This window comes from Augochlora pura, chromosome 7 (genome assembly GCF_028453695.1).
Source record: "Augochlora pura isolate Apur16 chromosome 7, APUR_v2.2.1, whole genome shotgun sequence".
Classification (NCBI taxonomy): Eukaryota; Metazoa; Arthropoda; class Insecta; order Hymenoptera; family Halictidae; genus Augochlora; species Augochlora pura.
The window spans coordinates 32,661,027-32,686,532 of NC_135778.1; the positions used below are offsets into that span (position 1 = coordinate 32,661,027).

Here is a 25,506-nt window from a genome sequence, read left to right on the forward strand (position 1 = left end):
CTTGGAAGCTTTAAGATCTTCTCACGAGAGGCGTTACTATTATCTTCATCGTTTACAATAATAAAACGATATTTTAATGTTTTTACGTTAATATTTTTTAACTTTCGATAGCTCAAATTAAAACTGGAACATCGCACTTTATGATAAGCTAATTGAGAGTGTATAAACAAACAACAAAATTTAAAAATAGTTAGCGACTCTACTTACTATTATTTGTGCGATATTTTAATAAATGTTTCTTTAGTAAATTTTAGGTGAATAATAAATAATTAATCGATGTATACATATACATATATTTGCCCCTGAAGTATTGACGAGTTATCGAATTTGAAAAATTTTGTTATATTCTACATTTTACCCTATCCTTCGAAAAATTTCTTGCAAGTTCTCTGCCATAAGGTTAACCGAGAATAAAAAGAAAGCAAAATGACTGATTGTTTACAAGAGCCAGCTTTCCTTATTGGCAACATCGACGGGGACATAAATCTATCCCTACCACCAGCTTCTGGAGAAGAATATATAAAAAGAGTGGTGTAAGTAATTACGTCGTTTTACCGTAGGATTATTTATCAGATATCACTGGTTTACATTATAGAATTGAAGCACAACAATGTGCGGATGTTGTGGTAGCAAACATCGATCGAAGTCATTTTGTACAGCCAACTATCAATGTTCAACCTGTAAGTGTACAGATACCATTTTTCAAAATTCCGTTTTAACAACAAATCAGTGGAATATATAAATTGTATACCTAGAATGTTTGGTATCACTTTACTCGAACAGATCTTAGCAAGCAACATACAGACAAAGAGTAAAGTTGTACCAAACATTAAAGGAGTAATCTGTGCGATAATAATACAAGCACAAAAAGTTATCAGGATGTATGGAAGCACCATCATGCCTAGGACCAACTCTAGATTGGCAGCAGTATCAATTCTCAGACTTCTCTAATGTGAGGCTATACATTAGTCAACTGAAAGATGAAATTCAATCGTCCAAACGGAAATGGAAACCCCCTTCTATTAATTTGGTATATACAAATGGTTCATCAAATTTTCTTTCCATCAATTTTGTTACTGTTTGGTGTTTACTTTTACAGCCAGGTATAGATGATGAAAAAGGTTGGATTCAATTTTGTTTGGGCACTTACGAGGCGCACAAAGAAACTGATCCTACCCTGAATACAATATTTTCTTTTAATCAACCAATGGTGGAACAAATCCTGGAGTATTTGGTAGATTATGTGGAAGTGAAGAAAGAAATAATCCATAAATTAGGCCAGTGGTTGTACGCACTACTGGCTATTCTGGAGATGCCGTTAACTCCCGAAATGTGTTCCTGCTTGCGTAATCTGGCCAGAACATGTTCGGTCATCCGCGCGAACTCGGTAAAACATAATTGACCAGTCAGTTTTTCCATTTTTTAATAAATCAATTTTATTGCATAGTAGTATATAAAATTTGCCATTTACGTAATCGTTCGAATAATCACGGGAAATAATTCAAATAAAAGTTAAGTGGAACTTATAATCGATATTGAAAGAAGGTATAAAATGATTCGTTGAACTTCGAGCAAATTCTCGATCTGTTCGTGAACTCCATGTGTTTCTGCTACTTTTTTGTTTTTGTTTTTCTAGATAAACTTGGAAGTACACGAAATTGGAGCACTGAATTTATTCATATGCCTAGTCGCAAGGTATTTTCGTCAGTTGGATATGGCGGACCCATAGGAGTCCATTTCCTGAAGTGCAGTTACGATTCTACTTGTCTGTTGTAATAAAATCGATTTTTTCATACATCCAGCATTGTGTTTCTTCTTGTGCACCATTTCTGCGATCTATCTCAAGATCGTGCTATCGAATGTTATTTCGTTTTGAGTACAACCATGCAACGTTTTAATTAAATAAAGTGTATTACAGTAATCAAATAATAAGCAAAGTTGGAAAATCGAAGTATCCTTAATCTATGATGTCTTGGTCCTGGAGCAGCGCAGTTGCTAATCGTTCTAAGTCATCGTAGCTAAGGTTATTCACTTTGTTCTCCAGGTCTTTCATTAATTCATTGACTATAGATTCCGTCTCGTGCTCCGAGTAATAAAGCCTCAGTACTCTGGAGATCTCATCTCTCAAATCTTTCCTGCCTGTTTTTCCAGCTGGTGTCTTCCCTTTGCTAGGTCCTTCCTCGGCCTTAATGACCAATAAGTTCAGTTTACTGCCATCTTTAATGTCTGGGTAAAAGCTCAGAGGATTCGTGTCTGAAAAGAGTGTATAAAATACTATTTTAGTGTCCTTAGAGATAAATTTGGGTTCTAGGACTCAAGTTCGATCGCCCTTCTTGCACGGATTTAAATTCAGACGACCGAGTACTGCGATTTAAGTTTAGATTAGCTTACCAGCTAGGGTTTTGCCAGTGTGCAATAATTTTTGTTGCGGTACCTCTATGTGCAAGAGATCGCTGATCTTTTGTTTCAGCTGGAGCACTGTATCTGAGGGCATAATCTGAAAATTAAATGAAATTGCAGGTAACTACGAAACCTGTGACGTTATCGATAAAAAATAATGAAAAATTTGTAACATCGTAGAAAGTAATGATAGAACAATGACAACCACCACAACAAAAAATTCGCCCGCGAACTGAAGTAAATAAAAGCGAATCGAAATGTTTGTTACTCACGTCAACAACGCATTCTTTTCCGTGGAGTTTCTTCACGGTAATTTTCATGATGCCATGTGCTCGCGATGACGAGCAGTAATCGACACGAGAACGTGGGAATCAAATTCTTGTAGAGAATCGGCAAGTAAACGAGGTGACTAACAGTCCAAGCATTTTATTTCTAGGTTATGTCCAAGTTTTCCACAGTACCTGTATAACACGGTGTCATCAACTGTATGTACTGTCTATGGAGGACACACGCTAACGCATTCTCAGATCTACAGTCAAAGAAAAGCTGTCGAAACGCGATGGTCTGTCTACAGAGGATGGTTTATCGATACGTAAAGCGCTATTGAAGTGTCCCCCGATTCCCCCCTTCTATACCAATCGATTGTTCAATTACGTTTCGGATGAACAGTCTTCAAACGATGTTCCAATTTTAAATTTTCGAATGGCAATTAGGACGATTATTTAATCCTGCTGCGACTATTCGTAGTTAATGAAAATGCAATCTAATTTTCATGTTATGATATTTAATGCTCGATTTCCAGCGCCACACAGTGGCGAAATTGTCTGAAATTCTGGACAAAATGAACGTACATGCAGACAATGTTGCCACTTCACACAGCATAGAGCTTTAACTTATTTTTTATTTTGTCTTCAATTTCAACAATTCCTCAGCTTATGATAAAATTTACTAATTCCTTCTACATGTCTAATATTAGATAATATTGGGCGTCTTCAACTGCTTCTGTACTATATAAATATCCTTGCCGCACTTTAAAATTTTCCTAACAGAACTACTATTGCATGAATAATTATTTTTCAAATAAACAATTTTTCATTGCTTCCCTGTTAATACAGGAAATGTAACGTACGTTTGCTCCAATTAAATGTGAAAACTTGCACTATAAAACATGCTAATTTTAGTTTGCATATAATTACGATAACACATATAAAATTTTAAAATAAATAAACCAAACATATGCGGTTATTTTGGACAAATGTGCCATTTTACTTCGATACGACTTATCGATAGCATCATCATTTTTGGCGGTTAGTCTAAACATTTTTAGGTTAAGTGTTCAACAATTCGCGTTTCTTGTTGTGAGTTAACTGACAATATCATGGAAGATACGAAAGAGAATAAGGACGAAATGAAATCGGAGGAGAATGGTGCTGATTCCTTGAACAACAATCAAATTACTAATAGGGGAGACTTAACTCCGTATTTCAAAGCCTGGGATCACAGAATCAACAAGGTTCACTTGTCAAAGGTATGCATCAAAACAATGTAAACAATTGTCTATTAACCATTATCATATGAAACTTTAAACTATGACCCCCACCTAGGTCCCGCAAATTTGTAAAGACGAGCCATGCCAGTTGGGAATTGACGAGGCTGGTCGCGGACCGGTCCTCGGCCCCATGGTTTACGGGGTTGCCTACGCTCCACTGTCCGAGAAAAAGCTTCTGGTAGACCTAGGATGCGCCGATTCGAAAAGTTTGACGGAAGAGGCGAGGGATGATATTTTCGACAAAATTTGTAAACATGGGGAGACCATGGGTTGGGCTGTGGATACGATATCACCTAACATCATATCCAACAGTATGTATCGTAGAAGTAAAATCTCCCTGAACGAGGTGTCCATGGTCTCTGCTATTGAATTAGCTAAGAAAGTGATAGAGGAAGGAGCTAGGATCACAGAGATTTATGTGGACACAGTGGGCAAGCCAGAGAAGTACCAGGCCAGATTGGAGCAGATCTTCCCAGGTCTGAAGATAGTGGTAGCAAAGAAGGCTGACTCCACCTACCCTATTGTAAGTGCAGCCAGTATTTGTGCCAAGGTTTCTCGCGACCATGCCATCAGAGCATGGCAGTTCCTTGAGGGAGATATTAGTTCAGAGTATGGAAGTGGGTACCCGAATGACCCAGAGACTAAGAAGTGGCTTACTCAGAATGTGGACCCTGTATTTGGGTTCCCACTTTTAGTCAGGTTCAGCTGGTCCACTGCAGAAAAGATTTTAGAATCTCAAGCTCTGTCTGTGGAATGGGAGGAAGTGGAGGATACACCAACACCTGGGGAGCAGAAGATCTCTAGCTTCTTTACAAAATCCCCAGCAAGGTCCTGCCAGCCTCAGAGAAAAAGGCATGCCTTTTTCTCCGAGAGGTGTCTGTTCAGGACCTCCGAGTTCTGATGGCACGTTTTGATCGGTTATTATAAATGAAAATACACACTGTCGCTTGTTCGTCGACGTGAATTCGTCGGGTTTATTATCAGAACGTTAAGTTAAAGATAAAAGTCGATCCGATTTATGTACATATGTACAGACTGCACGTCCTTACGCTTAAACCGTACACAAAGTGTGGCAGTACGAGGCAGTACGACGTCAACTCTACACACCCTATGTGTGCTGGCAGTTAAGTAACAATTAGGAATGTTATAGCGCGGATGTTCTTTGGTGAAACACACGCCTACACGATCGCTCACATTCGTACATACACACATGCATACTATCTCATATACGGCTCAAGATAACTCTAGGATATAACGTATCATTGCTGCCGATTAATAGCGACTAGATTGATAAAAGCTACGACGTGAGAAACTGTTTTAATTCTCACCGGGCTGAGTCTGCTTTCGTTCTCTGGCGACCGGACGATTGAAACACTCGTGTACAATTATGTTTATAAATAATTCGGGCACGCGCGCCCTCGCAGTCACACTGACGTGTGGTGATTGCACTGTTCAACGCTTCTCGGATTTCTAACTTGCAAAGTTTTAATCGGAATTCTTTTCTGGACTAGGCTGAACGGATTGATATAGTTTAATGTTACCAGATAAGTCCTAAAGAATTATTGAAGTGAAAAGAATGCCAAAAATGCGTTGGTTTCCACATGCTATTCCATTTTTCTCGTAAAGTAAGATGGTGAGGGAAGAATCTGACTATACTGTGCGAAAGAGTAGACAATTTTTCTATGGCAAACGTCAATAAAAGATACAAATTTTTTTTTGTTCAAGAAATAACAACGAATCTGTTTGGAGGAAACGTGCGACGTTTAATCATTGCACGATTTTCCATGCTATTTCGTTTCCGTATCGAAAACAAGAAAAGACTTGTAAATCCCGTTAATGTATTTTGTAAGGAAATTGTTCGCTTCATCACTTAGTGTAGTTAAATTTTCCATTGTGTCTATGGTTTTAGAGATAAATAGAAAAATATCAGAAAATCATGCATGATTAGTTAATTAAACCTATCTTTTTGGAACGGGAGATAAAAAAGGTTTACGAAATAGTTACTGTAAGTTAGAAATCCGAAAGAAGTCATAGTCTGTTGGACAGCATTAATACCCCATGTTGAATGTCGTGTCCATTTTGACCCATGCAGCTTATTTGCGTTATCTTAAAAGTTTGTCAATGTTACATCAACAAAAGCTTTAGCATAATTTAATATTTTCAAGTTTCCATTTTTATAAAACATTTGGTTTTAGCTTGGATATTAACAACAGAGATCTTTCATTAATAAATGATAGAAAATTCTCTCGTGAACGACAACAGTATGCAATTTCAATCAGAATGGACTCGAAGTTCGCTGACTGAGGCTGGATCGTTCACACTCGTTCGGAGTCTCATTCCTCCCCCCTCTCACTGTATTCTGATTTCGCAAGTAACAAAGAAGAGGGTGGAAGAAATACTAGGGTGAAATTCGCACGCTCTCCCATGCCCGGGGACACACAGACGACGATAGATTTTTATAAATTTTGGTTGTGATTAAACTCTGTCCACTGCATCGTGTCAACGACTGAATAAAAACTCTTAAACAACCATGCTCAATCATTTTTTTTTTCAAGTCGTACCAGAAATCTGTTCATCGAAATCTTTGAAAACAATGGAGACAAAACTGAACAGTCAATTGTCGACAAATCAATTTACAATTAAAGCTGCTACCAGATTCTTTATAATTCATTTTCGTTAAATTTGTCATGAATTTTAAAAAAATCTATGAAATCCCTATCAAAATCTGTGCACATCAATCTGTAAAAATTTTCCATAAATAGCAACAGTGGCAGACTCCTGGTTCGACGGTTGCACGCAACCCTTCGTTCTAACATCCTAACGTTAAGTGTGTACTTAAGTATATAGACTCATATACTTTGGTTTACGTCCCGCGAACTCCACTAACTGCTTCTTTATAAAAAATAGAAACAACACGGTTAATTTAGTACACAGCGATCTTCGTACAGCTTCCTTCGGAGGCCTGACTGGGGAGCGGGGGTGGAGGATCAGGGATGAGCACGAGTGACAACACCAGGCTTCCTTTCCTTATCGCAGCACGAACAGGCTGACGATCATCGTCAGGATACAGGGTGCTAACGTGCTGCTTCCACTTCCTGAAGAAACAAAACAAGAAAGAAATTTTAAAAAATCATTTTTGCAGGAAAAAAAAATAAAATAAATATGAATGGAACCTGGGGATGGTAAAATTGGTTGGCAAAGAATTCTGGATTAAGTATGGTTTAGATTATTAAGAAAATTGGCTGGCTTGGAAATTCGATTGCACCGGCTGGCAAAAAATTCTGGGGCTGGATCGATGCAGTCAGGAAGGGGTTGCACCTTGAGGGTGCACCTGACATCGCCGGCGACGTAATTCATGGCTTTTTTCAGGGACATTTCGCTGATACGAGTCGTTTGAGCGGCTTCCTCGCGATTCATTGATCACAGGGTGGCGTAATAGAGGTTCCATTGAGCCCTCACACAGGGTGGTTCAAAAGTTCCCCGACTGTTTTTCCCAAAATACGCTTGAGACTTTAGATCAAAGAACTTTCCCCTCCTTAGGCAGATGCGAAATGTTGCAAAGTTTAAAAAGAAATCGGAATTAGGGGAATAACGCTGCGAAATTTCTTGGCACGCCCCGAAGAAAATTGGCCACCCACCTCCCAAGATATGTTCGGCGTGCGTGTGCCCTTGCGCTCTTGTCTCCCTGCTCTCCATTACCGGCATCTTGAGGGGCCTTTCACCCTCTATGCTGAGCTCGTTCGATTTCCAATACACGGTCGCTATCGTCGCCAGACATTTGATCTTCAAGTCTCCCCTTTTGAAGTGCTTCGTACGCAGACGGAACTCCAGGCCGAGCACCGCCGTCTCCAGACCATCGCGATCCACCTCCGTGATGTGGGGCCCCTTCAAGTACTGCGGGTCGACCTGACGCAACCAAAAAACCGGCCTTGTACATCTCTCATGATCGTCTGGGAGTTTTCATGCTGGGGAGGGTTGCTACACCAGTCAATAGCCTAGCACTTTAATTAGAACTTTTCAATACACGAAGGGGTGCTCGAAGATTTAATCTTCGCCCAACGATTTCAGCGAAATAAAATTCCTTCGGGGCCAAAGGACAACTTGTGCGGTTAAATCAGTAAGATTCTTCCTTGTAAAGCTAGCAAAGGTATCTTGTTAAGGTCAGGGTTCAAGGTGGTGTTTACGTAGATCTAACTCAGTTGATAAGATTGTTCTCCACGGTGATGTCATTGTGGGCGTCGTTCTCACGCATTCTAATGGGGCGCAGTCATAGGGGATTCCCCGTAAATGACTTACCGGTTCACCGTTGATGAACCAGCTGAGCATGGCGGCTGGTTTGGACTTCGCCGAAGTGCAATTGAACCGCACCACGTCGCCGACCTGATAACGATGCCTGCCCGGTCTTCCGGTGATAACGGGCCCGTCTTCCGGCAGGGCTGAAAGTTTTCAGAGGCTCGTTAGCACCTTTCAAATGCCCCGGAGCCTGTACTAACCCCCGGCCTCTCTATTCAAAACGAATCTATACTTTGTCATACTTCTCGACGCTGGACTCCTTATCAAATTTCGACATTATTTCACTCGTGGAATCTCTATCAGCATTTTCATCATACTTACGGGAGTCTAAAACGAGGGAGGGGAGAGGCAATGATCTAGATTTCTTATTATTATTTAATCCAGTTGAACGTTTCTGACCAGTGTACTCGTCGCGATACAAAATGTTGCTAATTGGTTAACAAGTATATATAGTTTGATATTTATTAGATTATATAGTTTATAGAAGTGTTGCGCTTAAATAAAACATAAAGAAATATGAAACACATACATTATAATTATTGTAATTTAAAGACTTTTTAAAGAAATTGCAACAGCTACATAAAAGTTGGCATGTTGGAATAACGATGTTCTTACCAACAACTAGCATGTCCGAGTGATCGGAGACCGTTTGGAAAGATGGCGCCTCGGCGGACACCTCGCATCTGTATCTCCCGGTGCTCATTAGGTTTACGGAATAGAGAACGACCGAGCTGTCGGTGGAATTGTGAATCTGAAAGAAGAAGAAGAACAGGCGTGTCCTGGCCAATTAACCGAGCAATTAACCCGGCCGGTGTTCTCCGAATCGTTCGAGCCCGAGGATTCGTGGAACATCGTCGATTGGTGGCTGCTCAGAGGGGCCGGGAGGGGGGAGGGCTGGGAGACTTGCGGCGTGGTTAGGGTGGAAAACGTGACCGTTAAATGGAAGTTGTACATCTCTTTGATGAGGGAACCAGACCAGCGAATCCGTTCAACAAAACCGCTCCTACGCCATAAATCCTTTATTATTTTAATCGATATTTAACAAAACGCGAAGAACCTCATCTATTTGTAGCGGACCTTCTCCGGAATCGATAAAGTTCAAGGCGCGGAGTTAGTAGAAAAAGAAAGGTTGACCCTTCTGCCTCAAAATCCCTATCGCTGGGACCGGCAACAATTTCAACACTAAATTTTTTATGAGGATCATGGAACCTTGGCTGAATAGTTGGCGATATTCGAGCTTCTCTAACTTCGTTAAAAATAATTGTAGGTGAACGACCCCTGGCTTCTTTTTTCTTATTTTTGGTATCAGCGCGATAACCGACAATTGTACTTTCTCGAAAATTTGTCAAATTTGCGGACCTGTGGGCGAATCGAAAAATTTCGTTCTCGAATGAAATCAGCGTGGTTTCGTAGTGCGAAGTCACTGTTGTCCAACGAGTTCAAAAACATCGATCTACAATTTTTTATTACCATTTTATGGCACTTTGAATTGGAACTGTGAAATTGGTATTTTTAGTGGGGGTCACTGAACGCTACCCGTAAACTTGACCACATTCAAAGTGGTATAACTTCTCGCAAAATGATCGTATTATAATACATCTCGTCTCATTTTAAAGAATGGTGTTCTCCCTTTTAATTTCTCCTATTTGTTCTGATCTCCAATTTCTTTTGGTTACTTTATCTCATATTGAATAAGAACACTGTCGCTGAAGGTAAATCTCCTAACGAAAAGGTACCCAATGAAAAAGTAATCCCTTTAAAGGGACAATATCGTGCTGCTGCTAAAAGCAGATATTTTTCCCGTTAAAATGAGTCCGGTTAGATCGTTGTCAGCTTATTTTTCACAAAGTTACGACGGTTTTAGTCCGAATAATTTGTGCACCCGAGATTCAGCGATGATCCTTTAATTTTGATCGTCAGCGTATAAAAGGAGAGAAGCTTTAAATAGAAAATGGAGACAGGGACTGCAGTGCATTGGCCACGGGGGCGAGAGAAAAATCAATAGGAAGTAATTCTTACGTTCGCCGTGACACCAGGCAGCTGAAAGACGAGTACTGGCGGCTTGTCCTGCGGCACGAATCGGTAGAACTCGTTCCCATCTTTGTACCACTTCACCGAGTACAGGACTTCACCGTCCAGGTTGAAGTTGCACTCCAGCCGAATAGTTTGGCCACGGACCACGTGCTGAGGAACCACCAGATCCAGCATCCTCAGCGCGTCCATGTCTTCATCACCAAAACAAACAAAATCCCCAAGTCAATCATCTGTCGTATACCATCAACTTCAACCTCACGCTCCGTCGCCCTCACTACGAATTCGGAAACGAAAAAACTGTCGTTTAACAGTCCAATGTATGCAATTTAACTACAGACACTTGATCTTTTATTCATATTGTCCCATTTTTCGGAAAAAAATGTGACGTGGCTGTATGCACCTCAATACCGGGAGGCTCTTTGGCATCGTTTATTGACTTCGGCGTTCTATCGCACCGTTATCAGTACAAATACGAGAAAAAATGTTTTCCGATAGACCAGTATATTCACTTTAACGATGCCCACTCGTTTTTTGGTTCGCAGTGCCTCGTTTCTCGAAAAAAAAAAGAGAATTGTAAAGTGGCCGTATGCGTCTGAAGACCGAGAAACTCCGCAGTTTCCGTTAACGTTCTCCATCTTCGGCGGAAGATTTCGGAAGGATCGATTCCCAGGTGGGTCGCGGGCTATTACGGGACTTTTCTGTTACTCTTTTCCGAGGGACTATCGACGTCGAGCGGGGACGATCGACGAGACTTTCGTCTTATCGCGAGAAAGGGGGATGATGGATGGATCTGTCTCGCCGGAAGAGTTATCGAAGAATACTTTTCCCGGCGAGCGCAGCCACCGGAAATGCAGTTCAGTTCCGCGCGCGTTAAGACAGCTCAGAACTTCGGAGTTCCGAAGGAAAGCTCACCCCTTCTCTCTCTCTCTCTTTCTATTTTTCCTTCTCAGGCGACGAACAATCGAACCGTGACAGCGATAATCGCGCCCCGCCGATGAATCGCTCGGATACCATTCGGAAGCCGTTCTCACGCGTGTTTGCTCATCTCGGCGACAATTCTATTGAATTGTGCGGCTTTTAACCTTGCGACGCTGCATTCTTACTGCTTTTCAGGTGCAATCATCGCGTGAGATTAATGACAAGATCGCAGCATGTCGCAGTAATTAAAAGCATGCTGAATCGCACGGCTGGAAAAAACCATGGTCATGATATGTATAATTAATTTAGAGCAATGCCACCTAGGTAAATCGATCCTTGCACGCGAGACTGTAAGCTGCCATTTTCTCGAGATGCCAGAATTTATCAATGCTGTTCGAATTCGATATTTTCGGTTTACGGATTCATCGGGGGACGCCTGGAGGTGTGAGAATAGGTGACCGTCTCTTTCGCATTCAAAAAGGGGCTGAGGAGGGCCGAGCGACGGAACGGAGAAAAAATGCCACTCCTCGAAGATAAGGGAGCGAAACGAAGCACCAGGAGCAGCCGGGCCGCGATATGTGGCCCGGAAACCCTCTGGGGAGAAGAAAAAGCCTTGTTCCTCCGATTGTCGTGACTCGTGATTCACAGCTGTAAAAACTGATCCAATTATTCCGCGAACGGTCGGGGGGTAGGGGGTGGCTGGATGGGGGTGGACGCCCGGCGTCGCTTTTATCGGCGCACGGCCGCTTCTGCCGCATCGACCGATGCAACAACCCTTCCTCCAGTGCATCCGTGCGACGAAGGGGATTTTTCTTTAGCGTGTCCATCTTCTTCTCTTGTTCTCGCGCTTCCGAAAAACTTTTGAGATCGCTTGTAGAAGGCTTCCTAATTTTTTCGCTATTTTTATAACAACTGATAGTGTTGCAAATATTTCGAGCACGTTTTAAACGATTCGTTGCTGCTGGCATATCGGTTGCGATTTTTCGCTTCAGGTGATCTGGTACTTTGCTATAATGGCGAGCGTCAATCGATGCTCCAGAAAGAGAAGTTTCAAAATGAATAAAATCGGCATTTTTTAGAAATGGCCCTTTCCGGATATTTGTCTAACTTTGTGGACTTCTGAGAAAATAAAAGAATTTTGTTCTCAATTGAAACTACAGTATGAGATCTCCTCTTTTCACTGAGCTCAAGAACGACGTTCTATAATTTTTCTTTACCATTTTATGGCACTTTGATTTGGAAATGTGAAACTGGTATTCTTGGTGATGTCACTTAATGTTAGACGAAAACTTGACTAAGTTCAAAGTACTGTAACTTTACGAAAAGATATCATGAGACGATTTATCTTAGCTCGTTTGAAAGGGTGAAAACTCTGCTTTCGATTTACTTAATTTGATTCTGTGAAAAACAATTTCGCACGTTTGGCAAAAAGCGGAATCTAGAAATCAGTATTTTTGATCGTTGTAGAAATGTAATGTCCTTTGGAAAAGACAAAATATTTTTGTTTCACAGGAAACTATAGCGATCATATAAAGTAAAGTGTCCTCTTTTCAACGAGACCAAAAGCATTGATCTCCGATTTTTTAGCGCTCCTTCGCAATATTTCAAATCGGAAGTATGACATCGACGACATGTCATATTAAACGAAAATTTGATCACATTCAAAGCGGCAAAACTTCTGGAAGAAAAATTATATAACGGTCAAGCCAAGCTCATTTTAAAGAGTGAATACCCTGCTTTCGGCCCCCGTAAATTGTCCTCCTAACAAAAATAGAGAATACGCAGCAAAAAGCAAAATAGCAAGATCAGTATTTTTGACAATTCTGAAATTCAAAGCGAAGTTTTGGAAAGAAGTGCTCCGCCGTGTCGTGAAATTCCGATTCGAAACAAATTTTAATCGACAGCAGACGGTACCTTCGTTATAACGTCAGAAGATCATAATTTTTTATTTAGTAATCACCCGTCGAAAAGAAAAATTTATTTTTCTACAGCCACGCCCCTCCTCCTCGAAATTCCCTAGGGACGTTCCCCGGGGATCGTGCAAATATTTTTCCATCGGCCTGGGAATCGCTTGTTACGGGGGTGGGTTCTTTGGTGCGACGAAGGGGTTGCTTGTCGCTCGAGAAAGCGTCTGCTGTTGGGGGGGCGGGGCCGAGAGGAGCGAAGGAAGGCGGTCGAAGAAAAGGAATCTCGTGTTGTCCGAGGAAGATAGCGCAGCCACCCGGTTATTAAAGGGAACACAGAAAACCGGGAGTGAACGATAAGAAAGAGGGGCACGCGGCCCAGCTTGAATGGCCGATGTAAATGGCGCCGGCCGAGGGCCCCGTGAAAAGGGAAAATGCGAAGACGAGAGGGCCGGGGTGGGGAAAACGGTGATAAGTGTCAAGACACGACGGAACGAGAGAGAATGAAAGGGAGATAAGGGGGCTCGATAACGTGTCGCGGCTGTGTACAGACGGAAAAGGGTTGAGTCGAGAAAAATATTGATTCCGAAAGTCGAGGTCCACCACGTAGATGCGGTCCATACACCGTATTAAACCTTGGCCCACGCTTCCAGAGCCTCCAGAATCATCGAATATCCAGAAAATAATTTTTCTGGCACGTCCAACAATTTTCTGCACCCCCTCCTGAACAAAGACCGCCCACCCTTGCGAATATACAAGGATTTCATCGAGAAGACCTCATTTTCCGCTTCGAAATCAGCTCGCATATAAACCCGTGAGCACAGAACCAGCAGAAAATAGTCTGTTCGCGTAGTCGGGGGTGCAAAGTGGTTGTCTCGCGGCGGTAGAACGGGGGTTGAGTGAAAGAGCGACCCTCGGTGCCCCGAAGAAGTCGATCGCGGTGTCGGTAAGTCGGCAGGCGCGTGTATGGGTGCGTTCGCGGCGTGTAGGGGCGCGCCCATGGCTTGGTAGCCGCGGGGCGGGGCGGGGCGTGGGCTAACGAGCGTTCCCGAGAACATCGCGAATATATGATTCATTCCCGTTGCGTTACGAATGATAACTCATGCATATTGAACACCGCAGGGGGCCTCTCTCTCGCACTCCCTGCTCCGTGATTTGTTCTGTGAGTCAGTGCACGCGTCTCGACGACGAGACGAGGCGTCGTCGTCGGTTGTCCCGGTGTTGGTCGTTGGCAGCCGCGCGGCGATGAATAAGCACGTATACACAGAGGCAAACGTCGAGCGGGGAGGCTCGCTATTATCGTCGATGCCGGGTGTACTTAAACTTTCCGCGCGGAGAATCGGCGCCCGAGGAGCCCCGACAACGCTTGTTAATTAGGTCGACGACGCCGACCGTCCCCGATATACTCCCAGGCTGGGACGAGAAGACGCGGACCCGATATCTCGATTTGGTAAACCCGAATTCCTCCTAATTAACCGTTTAACCGGGGCCGCGATTGTGCTCCTCGAGCACAGCCGCGCGATCGATCCCGTGATCTTGCATTGTCCCCGCCCCGCGGCTATCGATCGCGCCCGAATATAAACCGTCGGAGACTTTTCACCGGTTCCCGTCTTCAATAATGACGTTCTTCTCGACCCGATCGAGCGTTCTGTTGTTGTTGTGGTTGCTCGTCGGGCCGGCCTGCTCGGTCGACGTCTCCGTGGCCTCCGGGGGGAGGAGCGACCGCGCCAACGGGCGGGGCGAGGAGCCGGGCCGTGCTCCGTTCCCGGACGATTGTTTATTGGTTAATGAGACGCGGAATCGTTTGTTAATCGGCCGACTGTTCAACTGCGAAACAAAGGGCGGTCTGCTTTGATTCCCGCGGAAAGTTCACGAAACCGTTGCCGTAACTCGCCGGCACCACCGCCAAGAAAATACACGAAGTTACAGGGGGTTAAATATAACCGGAAACGCAATCCGGGTTTGAAAATAAATCCGCCACGATTTATTAACCGGTTTGTTGCCGCTGTTTATCTTTCCCAGGGAACTCCGTACTTTCGGTTGATTTAGCTCCGGAGCCGGCCCGGTTCTGAAACTAATAGAGGCAACAGGATAATGGTAGGAATAACTGCAGCTGGAGGTACACGTGTGGGCGACGCTTCGGCAGTCCCGGCCCCCAGCAAAAATTGCCCCGCGCCGCGTCCGCAAACTAACCCGGAACGCGTGCTGATAAAACCATAGAACCGCGGCCACCGAACAGCCGAATTCGGCGGAGTGTACGTATTCGGACGTAACTGAGAGAGCACGAACCAAGCCAGCCCCTAATCGCCGTCTAACTTCCCGTTCGCAACGCGATCCGCGTGAAATCGTAATCCAGCTCGGTCGTCCCCGAGTATATCCGCGTGTATCCGTCGGCGAACAAATTCGCCGGCGGTTTCCAGTTGCAGGGAAAATTCCGTTAAACCGATAATACCGAGACAGGAGATGCTAATCCGGTGGGGGGCGGGTAGGGGTCGTTTAAAGCGATTAGACATCGGGTATCGAGACGAGCGGAAAACGAGAGCCGTGTGGACGAGGAGATCCACGTGGACAATTGGATATCGGCCCTGGCTGATCGGGGAAGCCCTTTCCACCGAAGGGAAACGGTATGATCGGCCCGATGGGCGGGGCCGGAGCGGTGGGGGCGGCGCGAGAGCGGTAGAGGCGCGACGGGCTCTTGAAACCGAGATCCGCAGCGGGAAAAAGAGACGACAGAGAGGAAGGGAATCTCGCAGGTGTGAGCGCCGGCCAAACCACCCTTCTTGCGTCTCCCTGCGCTCCGGACACTCGGTTAATTTGGCTCCGGCAAGGAACGGTGTTGCTTTACGGAAATCGTACACCATAAAACGAAGCCCGGTATCTGCGATCAGCTACCGAACCGCCCTGGAAAGGGCAAACGGTGTCGAGTGTCGGGTTCCGGGCAGGGGTCGCGACACTGCCGACCCCGATGACAAAGAGACAACCAGACCAGACCTACCGACGTCTCCCCTCTCTGCTCATCGTGAAACGCGAGCATTCGATCTCCACCTGTGACTTACGTCAACGTTGCGTGCCATGTGTCTGCCGGAAAAAATTACTTGCCAGACGGTAGTCCTTGCGGTTTTACTTTAGGTTTCTTCAAAGAATACCCAGAAATTCTTTCACGCTTCGGAAATATTGTTCAATGTATGCCATGAGAAAGCAACGGTGCTTCTAAAAATTTTCTCTTCAGGTGTTCGGACTTTGAATAATACTAAAAAAATTCCCGGGTCCCGTGCGATGCTTCTGGAACCATTGTCCGATCATTTTTACTGGTCCTCGAGCCTCAGCTTGGGTCAGAATCGACACGTCACGTCGTCGTCGAGACGTTGAAATATTATTTATAACAGTGTCGACAACACGATCGCGGCAACGATCGCGGCTCCGACCGCCTGTTTATTTAGTGTCGCGAAAAGTGGTCGACACGGGTCCCCCGTGAACAGCCATAAATCACGGCATGTCCCTTGAACAGGAAGCAGGAAGAAGAAGCACCGAGGCTGCCCGGGAAGGAAAGCTGACACCTCCCACCTCCGACCCCACTCGTTTACCACCATTATTAAAACGTCTCTTTTTCGGGCGCGCGTGAAGCGAACGCGAGGGGGCAAAAAGGTCCCGGTGGAGCTTCTCGTTTTCTCCATCCGACTTATGGTTTCCCCCATCGATAACGTTCGACCCCTATCCGTGTCCCAGTGACGCTCAACCGGGGCCGGTTGGATCTCCTCGTCGGCGCAATTAGAGACCGTTAATTGGGTTATAAATCGACGCCGCGCCGGACCTTTTTAGCTGGCAGCCGCCTATGGGGGACCATGATCTTCCCTCGAGGAAAATTATCGGGGTCATTTGAATCGGAATTTATTCTTTTTACGCCGTGCAGGATTAGGCTCCCCTCCGTAAATAAGAGAGTCGACGAGCGAGATAAAACGGGGCTCAGGAAGTTTGACGAAGTTTGTCAACATCTTTACGATTGCATGGGGTTCCGCGGGTTAGGTGAACGCACGAGCATCCGCAGTCTATTTATTATTAGCGTGCTGCGGATCTTCGACATTACCGACGCAGAAGAATTTTCAAAAGTTTATGGCGAGATCTTGAAAAATTCAACGCCAACGTTTCCACGTCATCGAGATCCGAATGACATAGAGCCCGGCTTCGATCGAACCACATCATCCCTCTCGTTAGCTGAAAGCCCGGTTAAAACTGGTTAAAAGGCCTCCAAGGGTTCAAGTGTGCTTTCCGGGGAGAGCAGCATAAATACTGCGAGCCACAGGCGTGGCTTTAATTAAATAATACCCGGTAGATTTATAGGCGACGTGATTCGATATCGACCCCCCGTAAAGGGAATATAAAATCCGCGCCGGAAAACCGGGGGTGGTCCTGGAGTGGGACACACTGAATGAACGGCCCGGCTTTGCTCGACTTAAGACTGTTCTCCATATTTATACGTGGTCGAGTAACCATGCAATCTGCCGCGATACTCCACCCCCGTCGGTTCTCCGTCATCCCTTCAACACCAGCGAATAAACCCCTCGCCGTGGAACATATCCGAATGTCAATTACCGGACACCGATGGAACCGGTTTCCATGAAAGTATCTGTGCGCATATTTCTTTCAGCCGGCGATACCGAGGGTGCCCGGAAACAGCTCGCAAGGCGTTGAACGTGTACATATTCGGAAAATTAGCGCGGATCAGAATTTCTCCGTAGGAGACGGGGACATCCGGAAGAAATCTAATATGACAGCGGAGGCGTCGGAAGCGGCGCTTTTCGTTCGACATTATCGTTCCAGCCGAATTGCCGGGGCGGAGAAAACGAGCGCGGCGAAGGCTGAGTCACGTTCTTTTTCGTTTCCCATGCGGGAAGTATCGTGTGAGTCATTTCGAACGCGATAAAAATCATGGAATAATAAACGCTCCGGGAGGGCTTAATATTCCAGCAGCCGGACGATCGAAATTACTCGGCCGGTGGCACGGGTGCGACTGCTTTCAAATTATAGCACTTAATAGCGGCCGTTGTAAATTAGGTTCCCGGTCTCGGCGAAAATTTCAACCGTGGTCAGTCCTAGGTGCTATAAAGTGCCATGCGGAGCTTGTTTCTGGGTCTATCCACGTTGGGAGCAACGAAGCAACGCCCACCGAGGCTATCCAGCCATGAGATACCACGCCCACGGAAAATCTAGTTGGATGGTACAGTGACGCCACGCCTCTTAAGGCAGTCTGAACAGCGATGTCCTGCCTCGGCGGTAGGGATACGTCCCGGAGCGCTTAGTTAGTCGATAAAAAAAGTCTGACAGCGGTTAATTAATTGTTTACGAACAATTTAAGGACGGGCGGCTACTCCGAGTTAATTTCGTGGGGGGGTTGAAGAGCAACCACGACGACGGGGAATGGTTATTTTTCCGTGGAGCGTAGCCGACGACAGGGACGATACAATTTCTCATCCGTGGCACGTCCCAAAGTTCCCGAGACGCTTCGCGGTAATAACGGGTAGACGTCGCGTGCTTTCGAGCGTTTAAACGGTGACGCGTAATAAAGGGTGTTGCGGGGTGACACGTAACATGTGGAGGGTCGTTGACACGCGAGACGTGCTCCTGTGGGATTTCGATGTTTCCGCTCCCTGTTCGCTGCGCTCTGCATTGACCAGCCGTCGGGTTGCTCTCCTTACAAACTTCCCTCTCCGTGGATAATTGGGGGTTGCTGCGGGAAGAATTCTTAAATTACCAGCCACCGAGGGTCAACAACGGATCGGGTAAAATAAGGAAACGTCGGTAGGTTTTAGTCGATAGTTCGGCCGAATGGCGCGATAATGATTCCATTAATAAAAAGAAACGGGTGACCTGGTTTACGGGGTGGAAAAGTGAGTTGCAGAACGAGCAGACCACGTACAGCGATTTCGCATGCTGCAGCACTGTTCGGCCGTAATAATTAACTCTTTAACTGAGTAATTAGTTCCCGAGAGGGAAGCGAAATATACAGACATATAGGTACGTGTTATAATGGGCTTTTAATCCCATCTCGGTAAGACAGCGAAATTTCGTTCTGCGATTATGGTGGCGCATTAATAAATCAACCGCCGTAACGATAAATAAACGAGCTGTTTGAAAATGTTGGTCTATTTATTTATCGTGACACCAAAATAAATCCCAATTACGCGGATTTAAATTTAAATTGCTACTGTTGCTTGCCCGCTGTTCAACCACGTTGACAAAGGCCAATCGGAACGGTCCGCGGAAACTGCGGGACTTTTGAATTTGACGTTTGGACAGCTACGGGAAAAACAGCCGACAGACGGACCCGTCGCGATGATTATTCACGTTCGAAGGAATTTCCGGCGGATTAATCGAACGAGGGGAGGAACGCCGCGGTTTAATTCACCGTTCGGCCAGCAGTCGAACGACTGGCGAGGGCGACAGCGGGGCGTATCGAACTGCTACGATTGAGAGCTAACAACGGCTGCCAAACGAACAATTCCAGCAGCCCGGATACGAAATGCAGGAGATTTAACTGGCTGCTTAAGGGATCAGCCGATAAGACGGTTTCGCGAGTCGAGTTTAATTTGACATTTAAATCGGACCGAATCGAACCACCCCGTTACCAGGGGGTTGGGGGCTGATCTCGACCCATATAGTTTCGAGCCTTTATCGGGTGGAATCGTGCCTTTGTCGCTTAAAACTCGAAACAATCCCGCCGATCTTGCTGAATTAATTGCAACGTAATTGCATGGAAACGCGGCTTGAACCCAACTTTCAATCAGCTCGTATCGGCCGTTCGGTTAACCAGAGTTCTCATTTTCCAATGTACGAGATCTATTTTTCGAAAGCAAATTTTTATATCGTTTACATGCTTTGTAGAATAACACGAGCAGCGGGACCACGCTTCCGAAGATAATCCATATAGAGGGAACAAGACCAAACCTCTTCGTAAAGAAAAAATATTATATTAATAAAGACACGTCAACTGCTGTAACAATAAAGTCGTGCAAGCCTTAAATGTATATTTATAAATATGATTATATACTAAATATGTTTGCTTTTTAATTCGGTAACGCATACCGTTCGCTCGATATTTGATCGGACATTCCAGACGTATCGCACCTGTTTTATGCGACTACTTTGCAGCCAGCCAATCGTTCCTTCAACGTCGGGATTGGCTTTCCGGGGAATGACCAATAAATCGTGAAGCGCGGGAAATTTAAAAAGCTGGACGTACGATCGTCTGCTTGAGAAGAAGAAGAAAGAAGTCCGATATCGGGGGACGGTTGACGAGGGTTGCGGGGGTTGTGGAAGGAATCTCGGCTGGGAGGAAGGTGTTGGTGACGGGCCACTAAAACGATCCATCCGGACGAGACGTCGGAGGAGGCAGGAAGGAAGGATCGATATAGCGCGCGGACGGACCCGGGCCAGGATCAAACAGACGGTGTAATGGAATAGTCTCTCTCTCGTCGGCTTTTGTTTTCCCTCGGTCCGTTCGCGGGCGTCGAGCCGGAAAATCTCTCCCTACCCGGTCCTCTACCTCCTCCTCGTCCCTCCTGCCCCCGCCCTCCCGCTCTCTTTCTGTTCCCGGGAAAACCGACGGAGCCTGGTTTAATTACCGATCCGATTGCGGGCACCACGGTGGGTCTCCACTTCGGTCGGTGTTGCGACGTGCCGACGTCGCCGTCGAAAAAAAGTCGAGATGGAGCGATGTCGGCCGGATTAAACGGAACCGGCCGGCCATGGTGGGCGGGCCGAGGGCGGGCCAGGGCGGGCAGGAGCCACTGTAAATAGATACGTGCACCGGGAGCTACACGCTCTGTTGTTTTATTCTATCGACGGGAAATCGACTCTTCTGCAGAGTGCTGAGACGAGCTTGTGCGTAGAAGAGGTTCTGTATCAAATAACGTAGTCAGAATTTACCCAGCGAAATTTTCCCTGCAAATCCAGTGAGAAATTGTAAGGCGAACGGTGTCTGATCATTTTCGTCGTGAATTCTTGCGTTTTCAGGCAACAAGGTTCGTCGACCGCTCGCCGGAACCTCCATAGCTTCTTCCCCCTCCTCCTAATTCTGCGGGACACGGAGAGGAGAGAGAGGAAATTCCGGGGAACGAGCGATAAGTTTTGCGGATGCGTCGTATCCGGCGATTTGGCATTGTTGCTGGTGAATGGATGCACGCGGCCAGAACGGACGCGTAACGCCGGCGTTCTGTCGTTGTCTCGATCGATTTCCGATCGATCCACGTCGCCTGTGTTTCGCAACGCCGTCACATCAACACTTGACCCAGGGGGCGGGGCCGAAGTCACCGCGATTTTTACGTACCGCGGCAAATGGTCCCCGAAAAAATATTCGACGTGTGCTTTTCCTCGCTGACTCTGCCGTGGTGTAAATTCACCCTAGAAAACTGCATCTGTTTAAACAAAGCGTCGGAGAGCAAATGACTCAAGTAAAGAATTCCATGTGCAATTTATAAATTGAATTATAGAAAATGAATGTGTGAAATACAAATTTGAAAGTAGAATGAAATAATTGAATTTAGAAATGGAATTTAAGAATCAAAATTTGATAATTGTATTAAAAGATAGAAATTCAGGAATCAGATTTTTAAAATCGAGATTTTGTTAAATAATTGCTGGAACTAGTTCGACACGGCGATGCGATGAAATCGAAAAAAATTCGTTTCGAACTAAAACGAGGTCCCGAATCGGGAGTCCAGCAACTTTTAACGATAATAATTATTTCTCTGAATTTTTTGTCAATCGCAAACACGAAATTTTTCAGCTCGAGTGGACGAAAAAGGAACCGGAGAGGGACTGCCCTCGCTTTTCCCCGCCCCCCGAACTGCCACCCCCTATCGGCCAGCACCGCTAACATTTCCTTGTTTGCCGAGCGAAAGCAAACTCGATGGAAGAGCCATCAGCTATCGAACATGCCGGATCTAAATACCTGAAAGGCGACGACGGTGAGACCACCCATCTTCGAAGCTTCGAGAAATCGATTTCATGTCTCGATCGAACCCTCGCGCCAATCGTATCGCCACAGTCGCTGGAATCCCCAGGGTTCATAACCTCTCGCTGTGTTTGCAGACTTACAACATAACCCCAACGACCGAGCAATCAACCTGGAAAACAATTTGCGACTACCTGCCAATTGAAATAACAGCAAATTCGATACCGAAATTCTATACTGCGGACCGCGCGGTTGGAAATTTGTAGCAAACTGGTCCAACAATTTGTCCAGGGAATCTAGAATTTTTTAATAAAATGTAGTATATTTATAGAAGTACTACAATGTTATTTCTACCTGTAATAATTTTTGTACGAGACTAGCAATTTTTAAAACTGCATCGCGCTGACTTTTAGCAACACTGAATCTATATTCCGATGGCGGCCGGACAAATTATTTTTTCACACAATTTTTCAACAGGCAAAATTACTATTTCAAGCGACGTGTTCCACGAGAGAAATTCGCTTGAGATTAGGGAATTCCACGACAGTGATTTTTGGGTATTAAGTTGGCCAGCGCAACGTTCCTGAGAATATTTCACATCGGACTCGATGAAAGGTGGTTCGAGTATCTTTCAGACACAGAAGACGAACATCTCCGCTTTTTTTGCGATCATCGTTCGTAGGGAACCGAGCGGGGTGGTGGGGGGGGGGGGGGGGGGGGGGGGTGGTGGATAAGGAGGAGGAGGAACTGCTGTTGGCAGGCGAGGCGTTTTAGAAAAATTTCCCTAGAGTGTTCATCGCGTTCCCCTTTTTTTTCTCTCTGTCTATTTTCCACGGCCTCGGAGGGGTTTGACCATCTTCCGTCGGGAATATACAAATTTCTCGAATCGACGTGGCTGCCGGATCGTTATCGAATTAAACCGACGGGAAAATTTTTGAGGTATACTAGTTCCTTAAACTGGCCAACTTCCGGAACTTTTGTTCCCGAGCTTCCCAGAGCGTACCGCCGTTCCAGATTATTTAAGGCGGCGGCGGCGGGGGGTGGGGGGTGGGGGGGGGGGTTATCTGTCGCGACTGAAACTTGCTCGTTTACTTATTTACGATAGGAGTCGCTCCCTCCACCTCTACAGACCGTTCCATTCATCATGGACGCGCTAGGAATTACGCCAACGATTTTTCCTCTTGCAGCTTATCGCCAAGTATAACAAATTATCGGAAATATAGAAAAGAAAAAGATCAGAATCATATGGTAATCGAAGGAATTGGTGTCGAGATGTTTTGGACACTGTTGATGGATGTTTCAACGATGTTTCGGGGTCGCGCTGAACGAAGAAAATCTATCAACTAGACCTGTCCGGGGCTGGGTTTTAAGCAAAGCTTCCCATTACGGGCTCGGCAACAACGGTCAGCGATCGGACTGGCGAAATTGCCGGTCGATCAATCGGCGGAGCCGCAGGTGTATCTTTCTCGGCTATCTCGGCTTTGTTTATCCGGTTCAAGTAGTTCCTCTTCCCGTTTACCTGGCAGTCTGATAGCGTGTGCCCTCTGATACCGAAGTTCCGGCGGGATCGTGGTTCGTTTGCACGATAAATACGACGCCGCGCGTCGGGATAGGTCTCTGACCAAAGGAAACCGATGCCAACTCTGTCGTGCAAATATTGGCTCCCGTGTAAATGTGCGTGCGGACGACGTCGCCGGCGACGAGCACCCTGTCTCTCCGACCCGGACCGCCATCGTAAAAATCCAGGCCCGAACTAGCCCGAACTAGTTCCAATTCGAATTTATTGTCCGGGCAGCACGAATTGCGAACTGTAAAACTGTCTCGATATTCGAGCTGCTGTAACTCTACAAAATACAATCACACCTGAATCTGTATCAGCTCGCTTGAAAGGGTGGACCTTGCCACCCTTTTCAACGACCCTTTAAAGTTTGACGTGCGATTTTTTCTTACCGTTCCATGGTAGTTTGAATCGATAGCGTGAAATCGGTACTTTTTAATGAAGTGACAAAATGCTAAGCGAAAAGTAGATCGCGTTCCAAAGTGTTGTAACTTCCGGGGAAAAAAATCGCACGTAGTCCCGTTTTAAAGAGTAAAGCTTCCTCTTTCAGTATTTGGCAGTTATTTTCTTGAAAAAAAATTGTTGTATCCTTGTTACCATGATTATCATTAAAAATATCCGGTTCTTTATCATTTTTTTTAAGTTTGCATGGAGAGCTCAAAAAATTTCTTTCTCCAATGAAATTAATCTAGTTTCACAGAGTAGAGTTTTCTCTTTCGAACGAGACCAAAAGCAACCGTCTACGATTTTTCGTTGCCGTTCTATGGCTGTTTGAATAAAATATGTGAAATCGGGTCTTCTTGCTGGAGTAACTACAAATTCGAAGCGAAAAGTAGGTCATGTTCAAAGTACTGTAACTTCCCGAAAAAAAATCGCGCGACGATGTATCGCAGCTCATTTCAAAGAGCAAAGAGTCCTCTTCGGAGACGTATGAGATATTATCTCTTAAAAAATTTTCGTGTTCTTAAATATCGTCCTAAAGGCGAGAAATGTCCATTTTGCTATCATTCCTCAGCTTCGCAGACTTCCGATGAGTCGAAAAAATTTTGTTCTGGGATGAAGCCATCCCTATCTTATAGAATGAAGTCTCCTCTTTCCAACGAGCCCACAAAATTTGGAGTACGACCTGTCGTAGTCGTTTTACGGCACTTTGAATGCAAAGTGCGCAGCTGGTACAAAACCAATTGCCTTCGCTCCCTTTTCCCAAGTCTCCGCCATCTTGTTTTCTTTGTCACGGCTATTGGAGCCCTCAAAGAGGCCTTACTTTTTCTAAGCGATCGTCAGTTTATGGTAACATCGATCTAAGACCGTTTTCGATCAGCCGGAATCATTGTGACTGCCAATGGGAAGGAGAAGGGGGTTGATATACCGATAGTAGAAAGGAGATATCCGGTGGTTAGACGTTAATTACCGGCCCCTCTGCAGGTTCATTAGGCCTATTGATTGCCATCCTGCACTCAGTCGCACATTAACGCCGTCGAGCCTAACCGCAACGAATGGAGAATGATGGCCTGCGATTTCCTAAGTACGGTAACGACTTTTGACGATACATTAAGGATGGTCTCCGGTCAGTGCAGTTCTGCGACTATTTTTTTCTACCATTTGACCTTTCGGCAACAACTCGTACGATCGAGGTCATTCGATTATGTCTCATTGATCGTAGAACAACTGTATCGACATGAAATTGTTATAATTTATTTTAAAAATGACAAGGCTCAAGAAAAGTAATTTTAAGGTCCATGGAAAAAATGGCACTCCTTTAGAAAAATATTTTAGAGTTCAAAGGAGGTCACAGTTGAATGTTGGTAACTCGTTTAAAAAATTATTAGAAGCGAGGACAAATAATTGCGGTGTTCAGGAAAAATTGGTACCCTTTCGGAAAATATTCAAGAGCGCAACA

At 45.2% G+C, this 25,506-nt stretch overlaps 4 protein-coding genes across 6 annotated transcripts in view; 2 read left to right on the forward strand and 2 right to left on the reverse strand.

Moving 5' to 3' along the window:
- Positions 1 to 7: 7 nt before the first annotated feature.
- Positions 8 to 1,797, forward strand: Gem2 (Gemin 2). Its single transcript, XM_078185452.1, has 5 exons — positions 8 to 533; positions 596 to 680; positions 872 to 1,030; positions 1,100 to 1,387; positions 1,637 to 1,797. The coding sequence occupies exons 1-5, from the start codon at positions 427 to 429 to the stop codon at positions 1,727 to 1,729; spliced, it is 732 nt and encodes a 243-aa protein (XP_078041578.1). The 5' UTR covers positions 8 to 426; the 3' UTR covers positions 1,730 to 1,797.
- LOC144472403 (ubiquitin-like protein 4A) lies at positions 1,411 to 3,223 on the reverse strand. Of its 3 annotated transcripts, none has more exons than XM_078185454.1 (4): positions 3,055 to 3,223; positions 2,673 to 2,861; positions 2,392 to 2,497; positions 1,411 to 2,253 (listed from the first exon to the last, which is right to left on the reverse strand). In XM_078185454.1, exons 2-4 carry the CDS (start codon positions 2,718 to 2,720, stop codon positions 1,958 to 1,960), a joined length of 450 nt encoding a protein of 149 aa, XP_078041580.1. In that variant the 5' UTR covers positions 2,721 to 2,861; positions 3,055 to 3,223; the 3' UTR covers positions 1,411 to 1,957. The 3 variants fall into 3 exon arrangements, with proteins under 3 accessions (XP_078041580.1, XP_078041581.1, XP_078041579.1); XM_078185455.1 differs by having other exon boundaries at positions 2,673 to 2,778; positions 2,862 to 3,223; XM_078185453.1 differs by having other exon boundaries at positions 2,673 to 3,223.
- A 296-nt stretch (positions 3,224 to 3,519) lies between these two features.
- Positions 3,520 to 4,900, forward strand: LOC144472400 (ribonuclease H2 subunit A). Its single transcript, XM_078185450.1, has 2 exons — positions 3,520 to 3,928; positions 4,005 to 4,900. Exons 1-2 carry the CDS (start codon positions 3,779 to 3,781, stop codon positions 4,848 to 4,850), a joined length of 996 nt encoding a protein of 331 aa, XP_078041576.1. The 5' UTR covers positions 3,520 to 3,778; the 3' UTR covers positions 4,851 to 4,900.
- The window catches only part of LOC144472401 (uncharacterized), a 37,237-nt gene continuing 16,625 nt past the window's right edge, over positions 4,895 to 25,506 (reverse strand). Inside the window, exons 2-6 of the mRNA XM_078185451.1 lie at positions 10,262 to 10,467; positions 8,858 to 8,993; positions 8,246 to 8,385; positions 7,588 to 7,855; positions 4,895 to 7,044 (exon numbers count right to left, since the gene is read on the reverse strand). Of these exons, the coding sequence (XP_078041577.1) occupies positions 6,977 to 7,044; positions 7,588 to 7,855; positions 8,246 to 8,385; positions 8,858 to 8,993; positions 10,262 to 10,467 (818 nt within the window). The 3' untranslated portion in view covers positions 4,895 to 6,976. The remainder of the gene's footprint in view (positions 7,045 to 7,587; positions 7,856 to 8,245; positions 8,386 to 8,857; positions 8,994 to 10,261; positions 10,468 to 25,506) is intronic.